Source organism: Miscanthus floridulus, chromosome 3 (assembly GCF_019320115.1).
Source record: "Miscanthus floridulus cultivar M001 chromosome 3, ASM1932011v1, whole genome shotgun sequence".
Classification (NCBI taxonomy): Eukaryota; Viridiplantae; Streptophyta; class Magnoliopsida; order Poales; family Poaceae; genus Miscanthus; species Miscanthus floridulus.
The window spans coordinates 71,188,886-71,210,486 of NC_089582.1; the positions used below are offsets into that span (position 1 = coordinate 71,188,886).

The 21,601-nt window shown below is 50.1% G+C and overlaps 1 protein-coding gene across 3 annotated transcripts in view; it reads right to left on the minus strand.

The window, feature by feature from the left end:
• LOC136541776 (E3 ubiquitin-protein ligase UPL1-like) overlaps nucleotides 1-20,841 on the minus strand; it is a 37,235-nt gene extending 16,394 nt beyond the window's left edge. Inside the window, exons 1-6 of one of the 3 annotated variants that reach the window (XM_066533865.1) lie at nucleotides 20,514-20,841; nucleotides 18,541-18,636; nucleotides 18,252-18,458; nucleotides 11,406-18,107; nucleotides 10,254-11,297; nucleotides 9,831-10,145 (exon numbers count right to left, since the gene is read on the minus strand). In XM_066533865.1, the coding sequence (XP_066389962.1) occupies nucleotides 9,831-10,145; nucleotides 10,254-11,297; nucleotides 11,406-18,107; nucleotides 18,252-18,458; nucleotides 18,541-18,636; nucleotides 20,514-20,546 (8,397 nt within the window). In that variant the 5' untranslated portion in view covers nucleotides 20,547-20,841. Of the gene's footprint in view, nucleotides 1-9,830; nucleotides 10,146-10,253; nucleotides 18,108-18,251; nucleotides 18,459-18,540; nucleotides 18,637-20,513 lie in introns of all 3 variants that reach the window. The other 2 variants (XM_066533864.1, XM_066533863.1) reach the window with 2 other exon arrangements.
• Between the last annotated feature and the right edge of the window lie 760 nt (nucleotides 20,842-21,601).

Here is a 21,601-nt window from a genome sequence, read left to right on the forward strand (position 1 = left end):
TGGCACTGAGTTCATCAATACTGCCCTCACCACCTTCTTTGCCTCCAGCGGTATTCACCTACGCCTCTCTTGCCCTTACACCTCCCCTCAAAACGGGAAGGCTGAACGCATCATCCGTTCTCTGAACGATATATGCCGCACCCTCCTCCTCCACGCTCACATGCCACCCAAATACTGGGCCGAGGCGCTCACCACAGCCACCTATCTCCTCAACAGGCGCCCCAGCTCAGCCATTCACCATAGAGTCCCCTATGAGCAACTCTACCAGCAGCCACCAGATTACACTATTCTTCGTGTATTCGGTTGTCTATGCTATCCTAACCTCACCGCTACCTCCAAACACAAGTTGGCCCCCCGCTCCACCGCTTGTGTCTTCCTTGGTTATCCCTCTTCCCATAAGGGCTACCGGTGTCTCGACCTAACAACACGACGGATCATCATTTCCCGTCATGTTGTATTTGCCGAGACGACATTTCCATTTCAATCTGACTCCACCAGTGCGCTGCCAAGCTCTCTGGATTTTCTTGCAGGAACACCAGCGCCGGTGCCACGCGCAGCAGCGGTCGCTCCGTCGCAACCCGACGCTGAGCAGCCGCGTCATCGAGCTCATCTGGAGGAGCTCGCTGAGGACCCGGCCATCCTCCAGATTGGCCCGGTTCTTCCACCTGCACCGGTCGCTCCCCCACCCCTTCGGGTCTACACCCGGCGCCGCACGGCTCCAGCTGCACCGAACACTTCTTCACCGACACCAGCTGTTTCCGAACAGCCGGCCCCGGCTCCAGCCGTGGCAGCTGTTCCAGCCATGGCGGCTGCTCCGGCTGTGGTGGCTGCTCCGCCACTGCCACCGCCACTGCCTCCGAACCGACCTGTGACGCGCCTCCAGACAGGTTCCCTCAGGCCTGTCGATCGGTACGGGTTCCCTCCAGCAGCTCACGTCGCCACCGGCTCCACTGCCTCGCCCATTCCGCGCGACTACAGGGGGGGTCTTGCTGATTCCCAGTGGCGTGCAGCCATGGCTGAGGAGTACAAGGCCCTTGTCGACAACAACACCTGGCGCCTCGTTCCTCGTCCTCCTGGCGCCAATGTGGTCACCGGCAAGTGGATTTTCCGGCACAAATTCCACTCCGATGGCACCTTGGCTCGGCACAAAGCTCGCTGGGTCGTCCGCGACTTCACCCAGCGTCACGGCGTCGACTACGACGAGACGTTCAGCCCCGTCGTCAAGCCGGCCACTATTCGGGTCGTCCTCAGCATCGCCGCATCTCGCCAGTGGCCTATCCATCAGTTGGATGTGAAGAACGCTTTTCTTCATGGCCACCTGCATGAGACGGTCTACTGTCAGCAGCCCCCCGGCTTCGTCGACCCAGCACGACCCGACGCCGTCTGCCTCCTCCAGCGCTCCCTCTACGGCCTCAAGCAGGCCCCTCGAGCGTGGCACCAACGCTTCGCCACGTTTCTCCGACAGCTCGGCTTCGTCGCCTCTGCCACCGATGCCTCCCTCTTCATCTACTCCGAGGGCAGCTCCTCCGCCTACTTGTTGCTGTACGTCGACGACATCGTCCTCACGGCTTCCTCGGCCGCTCTGCTTCGACGTATCATCGCTCGCCTTCACTCTGAGTTCGCCATGACGGACCTCGGGGAACTACATCACTTCCTGGGTATATCCGTCACTCGCTCCTCCGACGGCCTCTTCCTCAGCCAGCGGCAGTACGCCGTGGACCTCCTCCAGAAGGCGGGCATGGCCGAGTGTCACTCGACATCGACACCTGTTGACTCTCGTGCCAAGCTCTCTGCCTCGGCGGGCGCTCCTGTCGCTGATCCCGCCGCGTACCGGAGTCTCGCCGGCTCTCTCCAGTACCTGACGCTTACTCGCCCCGACCTGGCCTATGCTGCACAACAAGTGTGCCTCTTCATGCATGACCCGCGCGAAGCTCACCTCGCGCTGATCAAGCGCATCCTTCGATATGTGAAGGGCACACTGTCGGCTGGTCTCCACATCGGCACTGGGCCAGTCGACAAGCTGATTGCATACTCCGATGCTGACTGGGCCGGGTGCCCAGACTCCCGCCGCTCTACATCAGGCTTCTGCGTCTTCCTCGGCGACAGTCTGGTGTCCTGGTCTTCAAAACGGCAAACCACGGTGTCCCGGTCCAGTGCGGAGGCCGAGTACCGGGCTGTTGCTCACGTGGTTGCCGAGTGCTGTTGGCTTCGTCAACTCCTTCAGGAACTTCATGTTCCCTTGAAGGTTGCCACAGTTGTCTACTGTGACAACGTCAGCGCTGTCTACATGACAGCCAACCCGGTCCACCACCGCCGTACCAAGCACATCGAGATTGACATCCACTTCGTCCGTGAGAAGGTGGCTCTCGGCGAGGTTCGAGTTCTCCATGTGCCGTCACGTTTTCAGTTCGCTGACATCATGACAAAGGGGTTGCCGGTTCAGCTGTTTGAAGAATTTCGGTCCAGTCTCTGCATCCGGAATCCTGACGCTTCGACTGCGGGCGGCTGATAGATATATTAGGCAAGTGTATATTAGCCAAGTATATAATAGGCAACGGCACAAATCAGTGTGATTAGCACCTGCTATGTAAAGCATGTTAGTCGCTGAATTCTCACTCTTGGTAGTAGGAGAATTCTTACTCTCATCGAGAGAGGATGACACTAGGAGTTGGGGCAATTTTGTTGTTAGTCGCTGAATTCTCACTCTTGGTAGTAGGAGAATTCTTACTCTCATCGAGAGAGGATGACACTAGGAGTTGGGGCAATTTTCTTGTCTATTTCTCACACAAGCTCACACAAATGCCATGCCAACCCAAGGGGTTGGGGTTACATATTTATAGGCTGCTAGCCAGCCAAGCATATGCCAAGATGCTAGTCTAAGATGCTAGTCTAAGATGCTAATATGCTGTCCTAGCTAAGATGCTGTCCTCTAGTCTAAGATGCTGTCCTCTAAGATGCTGTCCTCTAGTCTAAGATGCTGTCCTAAAAACAGAAAAACAGCCACAAGGACCATGACCATGTGAGCATCATAGCCCCACAAAGACCAGCCACACATGAGACTTATCTATCATTCTCCCCCTAAGTCTTGTGCGTCGTCTTGTGGGAGAGTTGAACCATCCCGGTCCTGGAGCAGAGCTCAAGGAACTTGATCCTCCCAAGGGGCTTGGTGAGCAGGTCCGCAAGCTGGTCCTTGGTGTTGATGTAGCTCGCCTTGATGCTCCCTTCCTCCAAACAGCCTCGGATGAAGTGGTACCTCACCCGGATGTGCTTGCTGCGTTCGTGGAACACGGGGTTCTTTGCCAGGGCCAGAGCGGACTTGCTGTCCACCCTGAGCTCCACCGCTCTAGTGTCTCTGCCGAGGAGATCACCAAGCAGTCGAGCAAGCCAGAGCGCCTGAGTCGAAGCGGTGGAGGCCGCTATGTACTCGGCCTCGCAGCTGGACAGGGCCACCACCTGCTGCTTGACCGACTGCCAGCTAACGAGGCACTTGCCGAGGAAGAAGAGGATCCCGCTCGTGCTCTTGCTGGTGTCGATGTCGCCGGCGTGGTCGCTGTCGCTGTACCCGACGAAGTGTGCCGCCCCAGGGCACCTCGGGTAGTAGAGGCCGTGGTCGAGAGTCCCCGCAACGTAGCGGATGATCCTCTTCACAGCCTGCTGGTGTTCCGTCGTCGGTCGCTGCATGAACCGACTAACGTAGCCGACGGAGAATGCCAAGTCCGGCCGTGTGTGGGCGAGGTAGCGAAGGCTCCCCACAAGACGCCGGTACTGCGTAGCGTCCACCTCCTCCGTCGTGCTGTCGCGGCTCAGCTTCAGCCTCTCCTCCATCGGAGTGAGAGCTGGGTTGCAGTCGGTGAGCCCAGCTAGCTCAACGACGCGCTTGGCGTAGGCGGTCTGTCGAAGCGTGATCCCAGAGTCATCCTGGTGTACCTCGATTCCCAGGTAGAAGGAGAGAGGCCCCAGGTCACTCATCTGGAAGGTGGCCTTCATCTCTTCCTTGAATGCCGCCACCTCCGCATCCTTGGTGCCGGTGATCACCAAGTCGTCGACGTAGACACCCACCAGCAGGGCATTACCTCCATTGCCCCGTCGGTAGATGGCCGCCTCGTGCGGGCTTTGCTCGAAGCCCATCCCCTTTAGCGTGGAATCCAGCTTGGCATTCCACGCCCTCGGTGCCTGCCGCAAGCCATAGAGGGCCTTGTGCAGGCGGAGCACCTTGCCCTCCTTGCCGGGGATCGCAAATCCCGGCGGCTGGTGCACGTAGACCTCCTCCTTCAAGTCGCCGTTAAGGAACGCCGACTTGACGTCCATGTGATGAACACGCCAGCCCTCCTGGGCAGCTAGCGCAAGGAGGAGTCGCACGGACTCCATCCGTGCCACGGGAGCAAAGGCGTCGTCGAAGTCGACCCCCTCCTGCTGCACGAAACCTCGTGCCACCAAGCGAGCCTTGTGCTTGACGATGGCACCGGCTTCATCCCTCTTCAGCTTGTACACCCACTTAAGGGTGATCGCGCGATGACCACGAGGAAGGTCAGCAAGCTCCCAGGTGCGGTTCTTCTCAACCGCATCCATCTCCAACTGCATCGCGGCGCGCCATGCCGCGTGTCTCTCGGCCTCTGCGAACGACCGAGACTCGCCGTCGTCACACGCAAGGTGCAACTGCGCCTCCAGGTCCTCCAGGTCATGAGGCACCAGTCCCGGCACCAACTGGTCGCCGAGAAGGTTCTCCATCGTACGGTACCGCAACGGCTCGCCGTCGTGGTACGCGTCGATGCGCTCCTCGTCGTGAGAGAGCGGAGTAGCGAGCTCAACCGGGCTGTGCTCGACACGAGCTGGTGTTGGAGTAGACGTGCCCGGAGAGGTGCCTGTCGGTGCTGGAGTGCGTGGCGTTGCCGGCTGTGGTGAAGCCGGCGAAGAACTCATCGCAGCCGAGGTCCTGGCTGGAGAGCGTGGAGCTGTTGGAGTAGCAGGCGCCGGGGTCGGTGGAGGCTCGGGGACTGGGGTAGACGCGCTCGCCGAAGAAGAGCTGCCTACTCCCCCAGCTCCCTCGAAGTGGACGTACTCGACAGTGAAGTCGTCGTAAGTCGGAGCCGAGCCATCGTCCACCGCCTTGTCCCACGCCCATCCTCGCCCTTCGTCGAACACAACGTCGCGCGCCGTGCGCACACGCTGTGTCTTCGGGTCGAGGATGCGGTAGGCCTTCGAGCCCTCCGCGTAGCCGATGAACACTCCCGGAGTGCTCCTGTCGTCGAGCTTGCTGATGTGGCCAAGCTCCTTGGCGAACGCGAGGCAGCCGAAGACCCGCAAGTGGGAGACCGCCGGCTTGCGCCCATGCCAAGCCTCGTACGGCGTCCTGCCGTCGAGCGCCTTGGTAGGCGAGCGGTTGAGGATGTAGACGGCCGTCACCACCGCCTCTCCCCAGAAGACAGCCGGCATCCCCCTCTGCTTGAGGAGGGCCCGAGCCATCCCCACAACCGTCTGGTTGCGCCGCTCGACGACGCCGTTCTGCTGCGGGCTGTACAGCGCGGAGTAGTGGCGCTGAATGCCCTCGTCAGCGCAGTACGACGCGAATTCAGCCGCTGTGAATTCGCCGCCGTTGTCGGTGCGCAGCACGCGCAGCTTGCGGCCGCACTCCGCCTCCGCAGAAGCCTGCACGCGTCTGATGGCGTCCGCAGCCTCTCCCTTGCTGCCGAGGACCATCACCCACATGTAGCGGGAGAGGTCGTCGACGAGCAGCAGGAAGTAGCGTCGTCCTCCCGGTGTGGCCGGTGTCACCGGGCCACACAAGTCCCCGTGCACGAGCTCGAGCCTCTCCTTGGCTCGAAAGCTCGCCTGCTGGGGAAAGGGGAGTCGCCTCTGCTTCGTCAACACGCAGACGTCGCAGAGCTGCTCCACATGGTCGAGGCACGGCAGGCCTCGCACCATCTCCGTGGCACTGAGCCGCTTCAGGGCCTCAAAGTGAAGGTGCCCGAAACGCTCGTGCCACTGCCACGCCTCGTCGTCCCGACGAGCAGCGAGACAGAGGGGTTGTGCCACCTGCACGTTAAGGACGTAGAGTCGATTTGCGCTTCTGGATACCTTGGCAAGAAGGCGACGACGACGATCCCAAATCCTCATGACTCCGTCCTCAACCACCACACGCGAACCGTTCTCATCCAGCTGTCCCAAGCTGATGATGGAGTTCCTCAACGCGGGGATGTAGTAGACTCCGGTGAGCAGCCTGTGCTCACCAGACACGGCGGTGAAGATGATGGAGCCGACGCCCTTGATCTCCACGCCGGAGGCATCCCCAAACTTGACGGAGCCTCGGACGCTAGAGTCAAGCTCGGTGAAGAACCCCCGTCGACCGGTCATGTGATGGGTGGCGCCGGTGTCGAGGCACCACCCGTCAGTCTTGTCGTTGCCGGAGCTGTCGCCGAGGAGGGCGTGTGCTTTTGGCTCGTCAAGGTGGAGGAGAGCCGCTGCGGCCGGTGCCGCTAGAGGTAGCTCGATGCTGGCATGTGCCATGAACAGAGCCGGCTCCTCCTCCGCCTGTGCGACATGGGCCTGACCGCGTCGTGGCTGTCGACAGTCCTTGGCCCAATGGCCAAGCTGGCCGCAGTTGCGGCAGGCGTCGTCTCGTGCCGGCTTGTGCCTGCCGGCGGCGCCGCCCTGGGCGCCTCCGCGGGCATCACCCTCGGCACGTTCTCGAGCCCCGGCCTGGGCGTCTCTGCGCGCCTTGCGTGGCTTGCCACGCTTGCGGCCGCCTGTCGCGGAAGAAGGCTCCCCCTTCCTCCGGTCACCCTGGCTGGCAAGCCACTGCTCCCGAGTGAGAAGGAGCTTCCCGCCAGTGGTGATGGGCCCTGAGAGGGACTGTGGCTCATCACTATCGACGACCTTGAGGCACCTATCGCCTCCTCGATCGACATCGTGGAGAGATCCAGCAGCGACTCGATCGAGCGAGCCATCTGCTTGTACTTCTCGGGGACGCAGCGGAAGAGCTTTTCGACAGCTCTCTCCTCGCCGTAGGTGTCGTCGCCGAACTGCACCATCTTCTGCAACAGAGTGTTGAGACGGAGAGCAAAGTCATCAACGTCCTCACCTGGCTTGAAAGCCAGGTTCTCCCACTCCTTGCGAAGTGCCTGCAGTGTGGACTTGCGGGCGCGGTCGCTGCCGATGCGTGCCGCAGCGATGGCGTCCCAAGCCTCCTTGGCAGTCCGCTTGCTGGTAAGCGAGAACTGCATCTCGGGCGGGACTGCAGCGATGAGAGCATCCAGCGCCCGTCGATCTAGGTCGTAGTCGACGTCGCCGTACCGGACTGCCTCCCACATGTGCCGCACCTGGAGCTTTACCCTCATCACCGCAGCCCACTCGACGTAGTTGGTCTTGGTGAGGGTAGGCCACCCACCGCCGGGACCGACGTCCCTGACAACAGCCTGGAGCCCGTGGTAACCACGGTACCGATCCGGGGAGAGAGAGCCATGCTGCCTGTGAAGGCCGCGCTCTCCATCGACCCGTCGGTACCGATCCGGGGAGAGAGAGCCACGCTGCCTATGAAGGCCGCGCTCTCCATCGACCCGTCCGCCACCGTTGCCGTGCGCGCCTCCTCCAGGAGCGCCGCCGCCGTGCGCGCCTCCTCCAGGAGCGCCACCGGCGCGTCCGCGCCTGTCTGGGCTGCCGCCGCGCTCGTGGGCGTGCGCGGCTGCCCCAGGAGCGCCACCGCCGTGCGCGCCTCCTCCAGGAGCGCCGCCAGCGCGTCCGCGCCTGTCTGGGCTGCCGCCACGCTCGTGGACGTGCGCGGCTGTCCACTGCGCCGCCCGCGCTCGCGCTGCCTCCCTCTCTAGCAGCTCGAGGTCCGCGTCGGCGGTGTCGTCAGCGGAAATGGAGCTGCCGATGCTGCCGCGCAGAGCCTCGACCTCCGCCGCCGCCGCACGCGCTGCATTCGCCGCCGCCGCTGCTTCCGCCTCCGCTCTGGCTGCTGCCAGCTCCGCCGCTGCTAGCCTCGACGCCCTTGCCGCCGCCGCAGCGGTCTCTGCCGCCGCTCGCTCGCGTTCCTCTGCCGCGGCAAGTTCGGCCTCCTGCCGACGCCGCGTGCTCGAGGCGACCGAGCGCTGAGACTGCCCTGCGGACATGACGCGCTACCGGGGGGCTGCTGCGTGGGGAGAGGGCTGCTTCAGACGAGCTGGGAGAGGAGTGAACAGGAGCGGCCGGAGGAGCTGCTGCTGCCAACAGCTGGGGCTGTTGTGGGGCTGGGAGAGAAGATGAGCAAGAGATGCTCAGGCTACAGGATAATACGGCTCTGATACCAGTTGTTAGTCGCTGAATTCTCACTCTTGGTAGTAGGAGAATTCTTACTCTCATCGAGAGAGGATGACACTAGGAGTTGGGGCAATTTTGTTGTTAGTCGCTGAATTCTCACTCTTGGTAGTAGGAGAATTCTTACTCTCATCGAGAGAGGATGACACTAGGAGTTGGGGCAATTTTCTTGTCTATTTCTCACACAAGCTCACACAAATGCCATGCCAACCCAAGGGGTTGGGGTTACATATTTATAGGCTGCTAGCCAGCCAAGCATATGCCAAGATGCTAGTCTAAGATGCTAGTCTAAGATGCTAATATGCTGTCCTAGCTAAGATGCTGTCCTCTAGTCTAAGATGCTGTCCTCTAAGATGCTGTCCTCTAGTCTAAGATGCTGTCCTAAAAACAGAAAAACAGCCACAAGGACCATGACCATGTGAGCATCATAGCCCCACAAAGACCAGCCACACATGAGACTTATCCATCAAAGCATGTACATGCCTGTTATACCCTGCCATATTGGCTATATATATGAATGTCACCCCCCATGTTGGGTGTGTGGTGTTTCCCATTTCTCTGTCATTCTACACCTACCATACATCTCAATTCAATTTATAGATTATTTCATAGATGGTGAGGTTTCCATAACGTAACAATCTAGCAGAGACATGGTTGCTCATTGTTCTTATTGCCTTGAGCAAGTAGGATGTAGAGAAAAGATAGCAAAGCAGACAGCACAGTGGGAGTGGGGGAATAATAGAAGCAAAACTCATCCCATAAAATTTAATTTTGCAAGTTCATTTCCATTGTAAACTTACTCCCTCCATCCCAAAATAAACACAAAGTTTGACTAGAAATAAAGAAAATAGTATCAATATTTGTATCCCCAATGTAAGTTTATTATAAGTATATTTCATGCTCAATCTAATGATACTTATTATACATCATAAACTTAGCATATTTTTCTATATATTTGATCAAACTTTAAAAGATTTGACTCATTGGGAAGCGAAATGTACGTTTATTTTGGGACGGAGGGTGTATGTGAATGGACAGTTTGACACATTAAAGCTTCACAACCAAATATATTTAAGAGATCTTTCAGCAAGAAAGTTTTTGCAGCTGCCTGCTCTCAGTTCTTGTAACCATAGTGATAAGAAAATGCACACCAAGGAATCCTCTGAGTTTGCTTTTAGAATTTTACAGGGGTGTATAACAGATCCCCACCATGCAAGCCTCTATCATTTCATTTAACATTTTGGAAACTAGCGCATTACAAATTTACAAGGTGAGTTTTGCACTATGCAAGTAAATATATGTGCATGCAATATTACATTAAATCATAAAACTATAGAACAATGCCCAAAACCACCCTATTCCCTTGAGAATTAGCTGACTGCAAGTTTACAATGTGAGGTTTGCACTATGCAACTAAATATATGCATGCAATATTACATTACATCATAAAACTACAGAAGAATACCCAAAACCACCCTATTCAAGAAAAAAAATACAGTTATCTAGATACTAGAGCATACGCACAGTGTGAACATTACCGGAGCAAGCTGCAGAAGGCGAATAAGTGCCCGCAGAGCTTCTGAGTCCAGAAGCGGGGTCCCCTCCACATCTTTACCCTTTGAACCACCTGGTTTAGTAGAAATAACCCTTCTACCCACAGTAACACCAACAGCTCTGTCTATAATTGTCTGATTATCAGTTGGCAGCCTCCTCCCTCCAAGCCTGTAGCTTCCACCAAAAAGGCTCCCTCTAGCACGATAGCGACTCAACTCTCTGTCCCGTAGCATTTGAGCTTCAGCAAGTAAAGCTGAAGGAAGCGCAGACAGAACAGCTTCGGATGAGGTCAAAAGCACCTGTGCAGTAAAACAGGCCAGTATTAGTATTAAACAGGTATGTAAATTAAACCTTACCTCTCCATCATGCAAATAAGGATTGGAAATTTGCTAAAATTGAAGCATTACCTCTTCACGTAAATCAGGAGGGAAAGTTGCTATAATCGAAGCATTATCCATATCTACTGGCTGCCCAACTGGTTGAGAGTGGGCAATCCTCTGTGCTCGCTGCTGGGCTAGAACCTCAGCCTGTATATCTGGTGGAAGAGCAGCCAAAAACTCAGGATCTATTTCTTCTGCAGCTGGGGGAGTATAGGAAGCAGCTGGGGCAGAACGGTTCTGCTGAGAAGCAAGGACTTCGGCACGAAGATCCTCAGGCAATGCTTCAAGAAATGTGGGATCAATTTCATTAGCACTGGAGGCCTCATTATTAGCATTAGGTTGCTCTGTCTGAAGCTCAGCTTCTTCATGCCTCCTAGAAGACAAATCATTGCCATCAGCAGGAGCTGAGTTCTCAACTTCATTTTCAGCAATATCAACACTATTCATGTCAACATCAGCATCCACTGCTGCAGAATCCACATGAGCATCACTCAGCTCAGGAGCAGCAGTTGCAGAAGTGACAAGTGCATGGCAGCTTGACTCCAGATCAGATGGGGCTTCCCTAGGATCATTACCCAAGTGAACTTGTTGAGGTGCTTCAATCTCATTTTGCATAATATGACCATAACTTTCATTACCAGACAAGGAATCTCTTTCAGGATGACCATCGAGCTGTGTATCAGCAATACAGATCATTTCATCACTCTGAGGTATAGTGTTAGGATCATCAGGTGCTGTTTGCCGCACCGCTTCTTCAACACGATTATCATAAACGGAACCAACAAGCTGCTGATTTACGTGCACATCTGTAGGACAGAGGACATCATTAGCAGGAGCAAGTCCTTGGTTAACAGTACAAACTGGCTGATGGCTGCCAACAGGTTGAGAAAGAGGATCGGTTGCTACAGGTTCAGTATTTCCTGTATCTGGTAACGCTAATTGTGCATTCACAGCATTGCCAGTCTGTTCAGGCTGCACCTGAGGAGCATTATTTGAATTACTAGCCACAGTTAACTGTGACACAAAATGACCCTCAACTGCCTGAGCAACAGCAGCTGCATGATTACCTGCCTGTGGTTGACCATCATCAGTCCACAAATTACCTCCAGGGCCCCGCCTAATTCGGAGGGAATCCAAACCAAGTGAGAAATCTATCAAAGGTGGCAGAGCAGTACTTACAACACGTTCACCAAACACGGCGGGAGCAGTTTCTGGTGGAAAGCCAGCATCTAACATGTATAAGGGGATGTCTGAATTCCCAAAAGACAGCGTGTGAAAATCTCTTGAGGAGGGTCCTCCAGAGGGCCACGCTAAACTAGTTCCCTCCCTAGATTGTGCTGGCCTGACAAGCAGTGGATGAAGAAAGGCATTCCCATCAGTCCTTGGTCGATCAAGAAGTGACCTACTTCCGCTTTGGCGCCGCCGCTCAAGACCAAATGAACGATGCAGGTTAAATGAATCATCTGTCCCCACACCATGAAATGACTCAGAAGATATATCAATAAAACCACTGGAGTCTGCACGACCCCTGGAAAATCGCAGATGATGATCCATTCCAGTTAAGCTCTCCCTCCATCTTACTTCTATAACACGGTTCTCAAGAAAGTCATCATCTTCTTCATCCATAAGGTCATCATTGTATTCATCACCAATTGCATTGTTCTCCTGGTCCTCGATATCTGTGTCAGCTATGGACATCAAACCAGCTCCCTCATCTGCTATTTCCTCATCATCTTCATCCTCATCTTCTTCATCCTCACCTTCCTCCCCAAGATCCTCATCTTCCACACCCATTTCATCAACTTGATGTTGCACTGAGAAAGCCAAACCAACATCAGTACTAGTAGCCATTACATTACCTTCAATAGCTTCTTCTCGCATGAACTGCACAGCTCTCATTGGAGGATTGCCATTAGAAGTATTATTGTCGGCTAGATCAACTCCCATTTCTTGTTCAGCGGGTTGGTCAAGGTTTTCATTATTGTTCCCACCGACATGAGACAGTTCTTGAGCTTGCTGACTTGCAGATTGGATGATGTCATTAGTATGATGATGTGTGTCATCTGTAGTTTGTTCATGGATTACAGTGTCATCAGCTTCACGTGTTTGTTCATGTGACCCTGGTAATCTGTTATTGGTAAATCGATCTGTCTTGAGGACTTGATTGCTGGCATAAGCAGTCCTAGTGAGGCTATCCAAAGCCTTCAATATCAGGTTGACAACCCTTCCAGCATCTGGGTGGTCAAGATCAATTACTTTCAGCAAACCAGAAAGAGATTGCACCATTCCACCATCTACCATAGGTTTTGCAATATCAGGTGAGCAACCAAGAACAGGCAAGTTGCTCTGACTATTCCACGACAATATGGAATTCACAAGCTCAGAGAAAGCCAAAACTTTTCTGTCAGGTATTAAAGATCCTTTCGAGGTGTTGCTTGCTGAAGCAATGAAATAGTTAAATGCCTTTACAATTTCAGAAACAACCCTTCTACGACCTTCAGCAGATCTGCAGCATAAAGCTACCAAGAACCAGGAAGCTCTCTCAGACAACTTACCAATCCAATCATCTGAGGCATCAGCCATTTTGACCGAAGGTAGAGGAAGTAACAGATAGAATATATGATGCAGTAAACCACTGTGTCCAGCAGCTTGATCGCAACTTCGTGACTGTGATATCTCTGTATCCCGTCTCAGAATTATCCCTACTGCATGCATATACATGAGGAGTATTTCACTCATCAACTTAAGGACAAATGCAAACTTTGACAGCAAGGCAGATCTCTCAGAGAGGGCATCACCATCCAGCTCTTGGCCATCTTCAACTTTAGATTTGCCCTTCATATTTGGTTCATCAACATCCATTGGAGTCAACAGGGAGTAACCATCAAACCGATGTTCTTTGCTTGCAGATGGATAGCTCATAATGATCTCAAGAAGCTGATCAATCACTTGAGAAAGACTAGCAGGAACCTTTTTGTGGTTCCGTGAACATCTGTTTGGTGTATCAACTGATTTAACCTCAGCAATCAACCGAACAGGCTCATTACATGGCACACCACTTTCTGTTACAGGAACTTTCTGTTTCTCCCTGTCTTTCTCCTTGTCCTTCAACAACACTACATTCATTCTCCCTCCTGAATAATCCAATTGGCAGACTGAAGTTACAGCCTTCATGAAGATCACAGGATCTCTAGATATCAGTGGTGCCATAATTGTCAGAAATGAGCGAGGAGTACGACTCCCACGGTTACTTAATGACTGTCGTATCTCCAATTCCATGGCACTCTGCAAGGTCTTGGGATCCTCAATGAGGTGGCGCACAATGGCAGATGCTAAGGTCTCAAAGCCAGGAAAGATGCAAGTGCCTGGGAGATTTAAAAGAGATGCTAACCCACCACTTTCAAAGAAGTGGGCAGCAAGAGCATGTGTTTTTGTCAAGCGAGCACTGAGCTGAAGCACAGCTTGCATAACTGTTGCAGGCACACATAGCTTAATGAATTCACAGCAGAAAACCAGTGCCTTTTGGCTCTCTTGATCATTCAAATAGCCAGTAGATTTCCCCAAAACCTTTTTAAAGACATTAGCACTTGCATCATCTGCTGAATCAATAATTTCAGTTCCATTTTCTGCAGTTGGTAATGGATTTGCCTTACTGTCAGCACTGGATGCATCAGAAATTGACTTGGATATACCATCCATTGTTTCCATATAGAGTTTTGGATTAAATTGTAGCATGTTATCCAATATAAGCAACAGAGCACTGATAGAATTCCAAGTCTGATCTGTCTGGTCTGTCCTTGATTTAAGACTTTCTAACATGTTAAGAACTTGGGAGATGACACCATTTTCGGCACTAATTTCACGTATGCCACTGTCTTCACTCAGAAGCAAAGCCAACAAATGAGAAACAGAATACAAAGCGCCCATATCACCCGTGGTATCTGACGAAAAACATCTTAGTTGCTCAAAAAGATACAGTACTACTCGCTTGCAGTATTCACCCTTATTCCGGTTGCATAGTGTCACTAGAAGGTCAGTCAATGGGAAAGCCATGGTGGAATCACTAGAGCGGAAAAGCTTTGTTGATACAGTAAGGATGTCATCCAAAGGGAGCACAAATACACTTTTTTCTTCAGCAATGGCTGTATCATTCTTATGGCTCCCATCCTCCTTGGGTGTTTCAATGGAGCTTCCAAGCGACAAAGCTAACGCTTGTGCTAGCTGCACATCTTCCTGAACAAATTCTTCTGGATGGCTGAATAACCAATCTGTTGCCATCTCCACGCTGTTAGTTCTGACGCTTCTAAGAGATTCTTCGGCCCTAGCCCTTGAAAATCCCATTTCAACAATTGTAGCAATAGCAGATTCATCAAGAGGGGGGCTAGTAACACGCTGGTTGGCAACTCCAACACTACTGCGGCTTTGCTTCATATCTCCAACAACAGAGCATATATTGTTCATAATTGACACCAGGGAGGTAACAAGAGCTGGGCTGCACTCAGGAAACATTGTATGATTCCAAACAGGAAGAACTGCATCAAGAACTTGAGATTGGAGCATGCGAGCAAATGATTCTGGATCTGAAGGCACAGGGAATAGATTAATTGACAGCTCAGTTACAATAGGCTGGACAAGAAGCTGATTATGAGAGGAGGATGGAGACAATAAGAATGTAGAGTTCACACAATATTCTAGAAATTTACAGTAACTCTGTAATGTATCCAGCAGCCAGGAATTGTGAGACACCTTCTCACTAACAGAGGAACCTTGATCTGAGGCAGCAGCCAAGACAGAGAAAGGAAGTGTCCATAGTAGCTGACTGGTGGCTTCAAAGGTCGTTAGAACTTCCTTGAATGTTCCGTTCACATAGAAGCTATTAACGAGTGCAGAATTGCATAAGCGACGTCTGCTGTCAAATGTAAGCACAGCCATGTCTTCCACAACCTTTCCAAGGTAACGGCATTTCACAGATAAAGACATCTCAAAACCTGCAGTAGAATGTCCAGAGAAACCAAGAGCACTAAGGAAAATTTGCGCTAGTGCAGTCACCAGACTTCTCGAAGCTGGGTTAAGGTTAGAGTCAGCCCGACGCCGAGCCGCTGATCCTTTGACAAGGCTAGAAAGGAAGGAACGCATGGTATAGCCAAATTTCGTCAGAAGTTCAGAAACAACAACATCAGGGCTTTTCTTTAGAGCATCATGACTCCTTGATGTCTCTGCTGGAAAACAAGGACCATCCAAATCAGTATTTGTTGCATCCAACGCTCCATTTAGGCGCCCACTTATCCTGGATAATGAGTGTCGGCCATGGCGGTGCATATTGGCAGCGGATCGCACAGTTGAAATAAAATCTTGCTCCATGCTCCAGGGTGATAAAGAAGCCCTTGCTGAAACAGGATTCGTATATCTTGAAAATGGTGCTGTATTTGTGTCATCGTCACTATCCCTTTCAGAAATTGAAGCATCCCCAGCCAAATCATCTTGATCTGCCTCTTGCTTATCCACCTTAGAATCACTGAGTAAAGATATCTGCCATGTGACTTCAATATAAACCTTCCCCAATTCCTTCAATATCTCAGCATCAGCAAAAGCCAGTTCTGAGACCATAATGGTAGTTCCCTTCAGGAGAAAATTTGCAAGAGACAAAAGCCCTTCAAGGGTAGAAAGTGACTTCAGAAGAGCTGATTGCTTTGTAGGTTCGCTATCAACCAGCTTAGTTCCAGAGATCGAACCCAACAATTCATTGGTCATTTTAAGGTGGTCTCTAAAGAATGAGCACACTGCTCGTGCAAGAGAAACAGAATGCTGAGGTGAGAAGTTCTTGAATGCAACAGAAATACTCTGACCAATTGAAACAAATACAGGTATTGATGGCAACTTAAAGAGTTGAAGTACAGCTTCAATGCCTTTTTTCTCAATAAATAGCCTACATGTATCAGTATTTTGCAGAACAGTTTCAAGGAGACGAGCAACATTGCATATGCACTCAGGAAGAAATAACTCAATGGATGATGATGTCAAAGCATCTAGAGGAGCATCAACTGTTTTGACTGAGCATCCTACCTCAGGAGGTACACCCTCACTCTGTGTTGTAGCTACCTCCACATCAGTATCCATGGGAACAGCTGCAGAAGAATTATAAGATTCCTTACAGGAAATAGAGTCTCCACCACACCCTACTTTAGAAATAGTGTCCAAGATTTCAATAAACATGCTAACTCCAGAGGATCGTAATGATGATGCATGACGCATTAATTCATCAAGTCCACTTGATAAGGCCCCCGTTGTGTCACCACTAAGAGCTTTCAGATATGATCTAGAGGTAAAGATTTTCACAAAACATCTTAAAGCATTGCGGTCCTTTACCAATTGAAGACCATTATTGTTCAGGCACAATGCATCCAAACACTGTGGTATACATGAGACTGCATCAGAGTTATAAAGTACACCACCCATTATGGCATCAAGAAATGCTTGTGGCAAACCAGCTGCATCAAGAACAGTATAGCATGTTGGATCTTTATGTATGAGATCACTCATAACACTTGCAGCAAGTGAGAAAACACCACCACCAAAGTCCTTGCCTCTCTTAAAAATCTTACATAAACATGGGGGTAACACATTCTCTTCTGAACCATCAACACGAGCAGAACTACCAGGCACATATGTTGCCAGAGATATTGTACGTAGTAAAACTTTCATTAAGTTCTTCCTATGATACAAAATCAAGGATTCAGAACATGAAGGCAGTATATCTTGCACAGGTGGACAGCTTTCAACCTCTTTTCCTTTATTGTTAGAATGAGACTGTTCAAATTTTTTTGAAACAACCACAACTTGAGATACTTCTATCTTAAGACGAGCAATAGTGTCATCTAGTCCACCTAGATCTCTGAACAATGCTGAAGAAGGATTGTGATAATCCAGGAAGCTCTCAATGACATGCAGTGCTGTACTAACTAGATGTAAATGCTGTGTGTTTGTGTCTTTGAGAAGAGGCAAAATAGTGGGTATAAAGCCTGCTTCTTGTAGAGCTAGAGAACCTGGTGTTGATGATACCAGCATTGATACAAGCGAGAGAAGTGCTTCGGCAAATATTATGGACCATTTCATAGAACCATTGATGATAGAGTCCACTGCCTTCTGCATGAGACTAGGAAGGATACCACGATGACCACCAGAAGTTACTAAGGACAATACAGTAGGCTGGTGAGATCGATCTTGGCACAGTGCAACTAATGAAAGGATTCCCAGTATCCTAATTTTTTCTGGTATCTCATCCTCATAGCTAAGCAGTGATAACAGCTCATCAATGAATTCTGGTTCGTTGCTCAAAAATGTTGATAGACCTTCCGAATCATGGCCTGCTTGGACAAGAACAATAAAGGCATACAGGCAGATACAGATATACTGGTGTCGACATGTTAAAGTGTCAAATGCCCTTGCAAATCTCAGTCTTGTAAGAAGAGGGAACCTTAAAGCTTGTGGCACACTGTAATCCTTGATTAATCTGTCTAGTATTTCAAGATCTGTCTCCTTGCAAGTATTGACATTCGATAAATGAATTACTTCCAACCTGTTCTCATTCTCTAGACACTGGGATTTTTCTGATTTATCAGCAGCACGATAGAACTCAAAATGGAGAGTGGAGCCAAACTCAGTGGAAACTGGATCAGATACACTGGGCAGAGAACATGCTATTAATCCAAGGCCACCTTCTTTTCCACCCCAACCTTGAGAGAAGGCAAATAACTTTGAAGCGAGAGACGCACTGCGTATTGAGCTTTTCCCAACTGACTTGTCCACAAAAGCCATTAATGTCTGCAAGCTTGCTTCAATAATATCCGCATCTGTAGATGCTAAAAGGGCAGACAGATGCTGCTGTAACCAAAAATACATAAATTAGCAGTATACTACTGGAAATGAATAAAACCAGAAAGTTATGCTGCTCCCTTATAGTAAATAAGTACAAAGGGGAAAAACAAGTAGGTCTGCAGATAAACAGGACATGCATAAAGTGCTGACCTCAAAAAAAATATAGAAGTGTCTATTTGTACAATTTTCCAATATTAGTTTTGATACTCGGAGAATTTGAAGGACTGCTTCTCGAGGAAATGGGGGATCCACATCAAGAAAATTATCTTCAAGATGCAAATCTTTCCTTGATTTGATATAACTCTCAAAGAAAGAATCAAAGTGATTGAAAAGGTCCACCCAGTGATGGAAATCCCCCTACACCAATTTGGTAGCAAGAGATTAGAATTAATAACATCACCACAAAAGATGCTATACATAAAAAGTCTGATTTACACACCTTGTCGAATTCCCATGCAAAATTCTTCAGCGGCAATTCTACATTCTCAAGAGGAACGGTGGTAATACTGTTGATGAAAGATTTTATATTTGGAGGCTGCAAACAAAACAACATACATTGGTGAAAGGTACAAGATAGGAAAAAAAAAAGGATCTGCTACATGCTGGATTAACGATCATATGTAAAGCAATAAGCAAATGCAACCAACTTGTGCGCACAATTGTTTCATTTAATATCACACGCTGCTTAGGTTTCATTAACAGATGAGTTTGATAAACAGAAATCATGCTCCCATTAGATTTAGTAACTCAAATCTCAATGTGCCATTGGAAGAAGTTGGGACTTGAATTTCATAGAGATAACCGGAGGCCCTGGACTTGCGTGGTCATCTCACCCTAACACACTAAGGGAGAGGTGAGGCAACCGTGCAGGTTCAAGGGGACGAGGCAGTAACTGGAATTTGGGGTGCAAGGTGATATCTGATATGAATATAAAAGTTCAATTCAAGGTCTATTAAGGTTTAGGGGCCTGAGACAATAATGCAAAATCTGGGGACTCTAAGGTGCAATTTATCAATTTAAAATTTTTGTCCAAAACCGGAGGAGGGACCAAAGCTAGCTAAATCTCTAACTCCACATCAAGATCAGTTGGGACTCTCCTGATCTAGTAGGGATCAATGCACAATACATCTCATACTCTTCTCATTTGAAAAATCTTTGCCTCTAAACATTTCTCATCAAAGTCTTAGAATGTTGACCATAGCGGGTGTTAATTACACAGCTTTTATCTGTTAAACTAAATGCCCTTGTTTAGTTTTGCAAACATCAAGAGACAGAAAAAGAAACAAAGAAAAGAAATCCAGGTCTGCGCATGCTAGGTTTGGCCAACTGCAGATCTATGACAAACGTTAAAAGCAAAGAACCCCACCAAGATTGCATCAAACAGTTTGATAGTCAGAAAAATGAAGCCTTCTGGACATATATCTAAGCAGGGGCGGAGACAGAGGGGGGGGGGGGGGGGGGTCGTTAATATATCTTCTCATTATTAGTTCCTAATAATCGCTAGAAATTATAAGTAAATAATGTCTTCTCAGCCAATTCTAAATTGTTTTTCTCAGATAAATCTCCTAACTATCTAATGTTAATAAGTGTCTAAATAAAGTAAATATGATGTGAACCGTTAACGTATGAACAATGTTCCTTTTTATCTTCCATTTGAACATTTAGCATTTTTTTGAGATGAAAAGATTAAAGATGATTTATTGTAGTTTTTTAAGCCTACATCAAAGTCAATAATATTTTAAACCGACATCAAGATTTGATGGTGGAACCATATACTTTTTTGTAAACACTTGATGATCCCCCCCCCCCCCCCCCCCCGCAATATCTAAATCCTGGCTCCGCCCCTGTATCTGAGGTCTAAAGTTTCTTCTTGTAATCATAAAGACATAATTACTGTTGCAAGGATTGCGGAGACTTAATAATACACAAGGAACCCTGTGATCCCCGAAAATAAAAAATACCGTGGGGCTTGTAGCATACTTAAACCCAAAAAACCTACTATCACCGGGAACTGGAATCACCACTACCAGCGGTAAACCTCACAGGTAGTAGAACTCCCGACAATAACCTAATTTCAGGTTTAACTACCGCACATACGAGGTTTGACCAACTGCAGATCTAAGACATCTTGTAATCACAAACTACTGTTGCAAGGATTGTAGACACTGAACACTACAAAAGCCACGATGGCAGTCTAGCGGTTCACCAACACCAAAGCACCCTGGCACGCAACTTCCTAACCGCCCAAAAGGAACAAGAATCTACACCACGAGCTAAGCCGCACCAGTAGAAAGAAACCTGGGAGCAATACCCTAATCCGTTCGCCTTCGCAACCGCCGCGATCAGGCGATCGGCACATAGATCGAGGGGATCGAGTGGTAGTAGGGTAACCGAGGGGCCAAGGCAACGTACCACTTCTACCGCGCGTCGCCGCTTGAGCTTCATACCGCAATTCGCATCGCCGGGAAGGCAAAGACCTCCACCGCGCCGTCCGCCTCCGCAGGGGGCAACCCACTGCGCCGTCGCCTCAGTAGGGGGCAAGCCGCTGCGCCGTCTGCCTCCGCCTGGGGTCGCTGCGCCGTCGCCTGAGACAGTCGCTGCCGAGGCTCCAGGTGGTTAGGGTTTTTCGGGGGCGCTGGCGTGATCGCGGGGGAGAGAAGGCGAGGAATCGTATCGGATGCGCGTGTCGTCCTGGAGCGAGGCGAGGCGAGGCGAAGTAAAGGAGAAGCGGCGTTGTTACGCACGGCGACGGGGAGTTATGTGACGGTGACGGTGACGAAACTAGGCATGCCAGGGGTGGACTCTCTTCGTGCCACGGGTTCACGATACGGAGATCAAGGGTTGTGCTCTTTTTGAGGGGATTTGTGATGATCAGCTCGGCTGTAATTTTTTTTTTTTTTTTTTTGCAGGCCTGCAGCAGCAGCCATCCTATGAAAACGAATCGGATACGGACGAATATCACCGATATTATATTTATTTTTATATTTCTGTCCGGATTCATATTCGAATACGGATAGTGTTAACTATGTCGGATAGGATACGATTGCATATCGACATCATAAATATGCTGATTTGAGTATTCGGATACGGATACGGATACGGTATCGGATGTTGGATATCCGGACTCGGAATACGGACAGATCTCAACCCCTCTAAACAGATTCGATTTCGAATACGCTCAGAAAATATCCGTACCGTTTTCATCCCTACTCCTACCTGAGGCACGGTCGATGAAGGGCTAACATGGACCACGAAATATTGACGCTGCTACTTACACAATGTAAATTATTACTATTTGTGATTTGTACAGAAATCTTTTTTTTTTCATCACGCTTCATCTTTATTTACTCTTTCTCTTCTTTTTTAGCATAGACCATCTTCTCTCTCCCCAAACATATATAGCTTCTACGAGCCACTATGATAAGTACAGAGCACCTACTTTTTTAACCGGTCCTACATGGCATCTGGGGCTCCTTTTGGTTGGGTTTTCGACTGTTGAC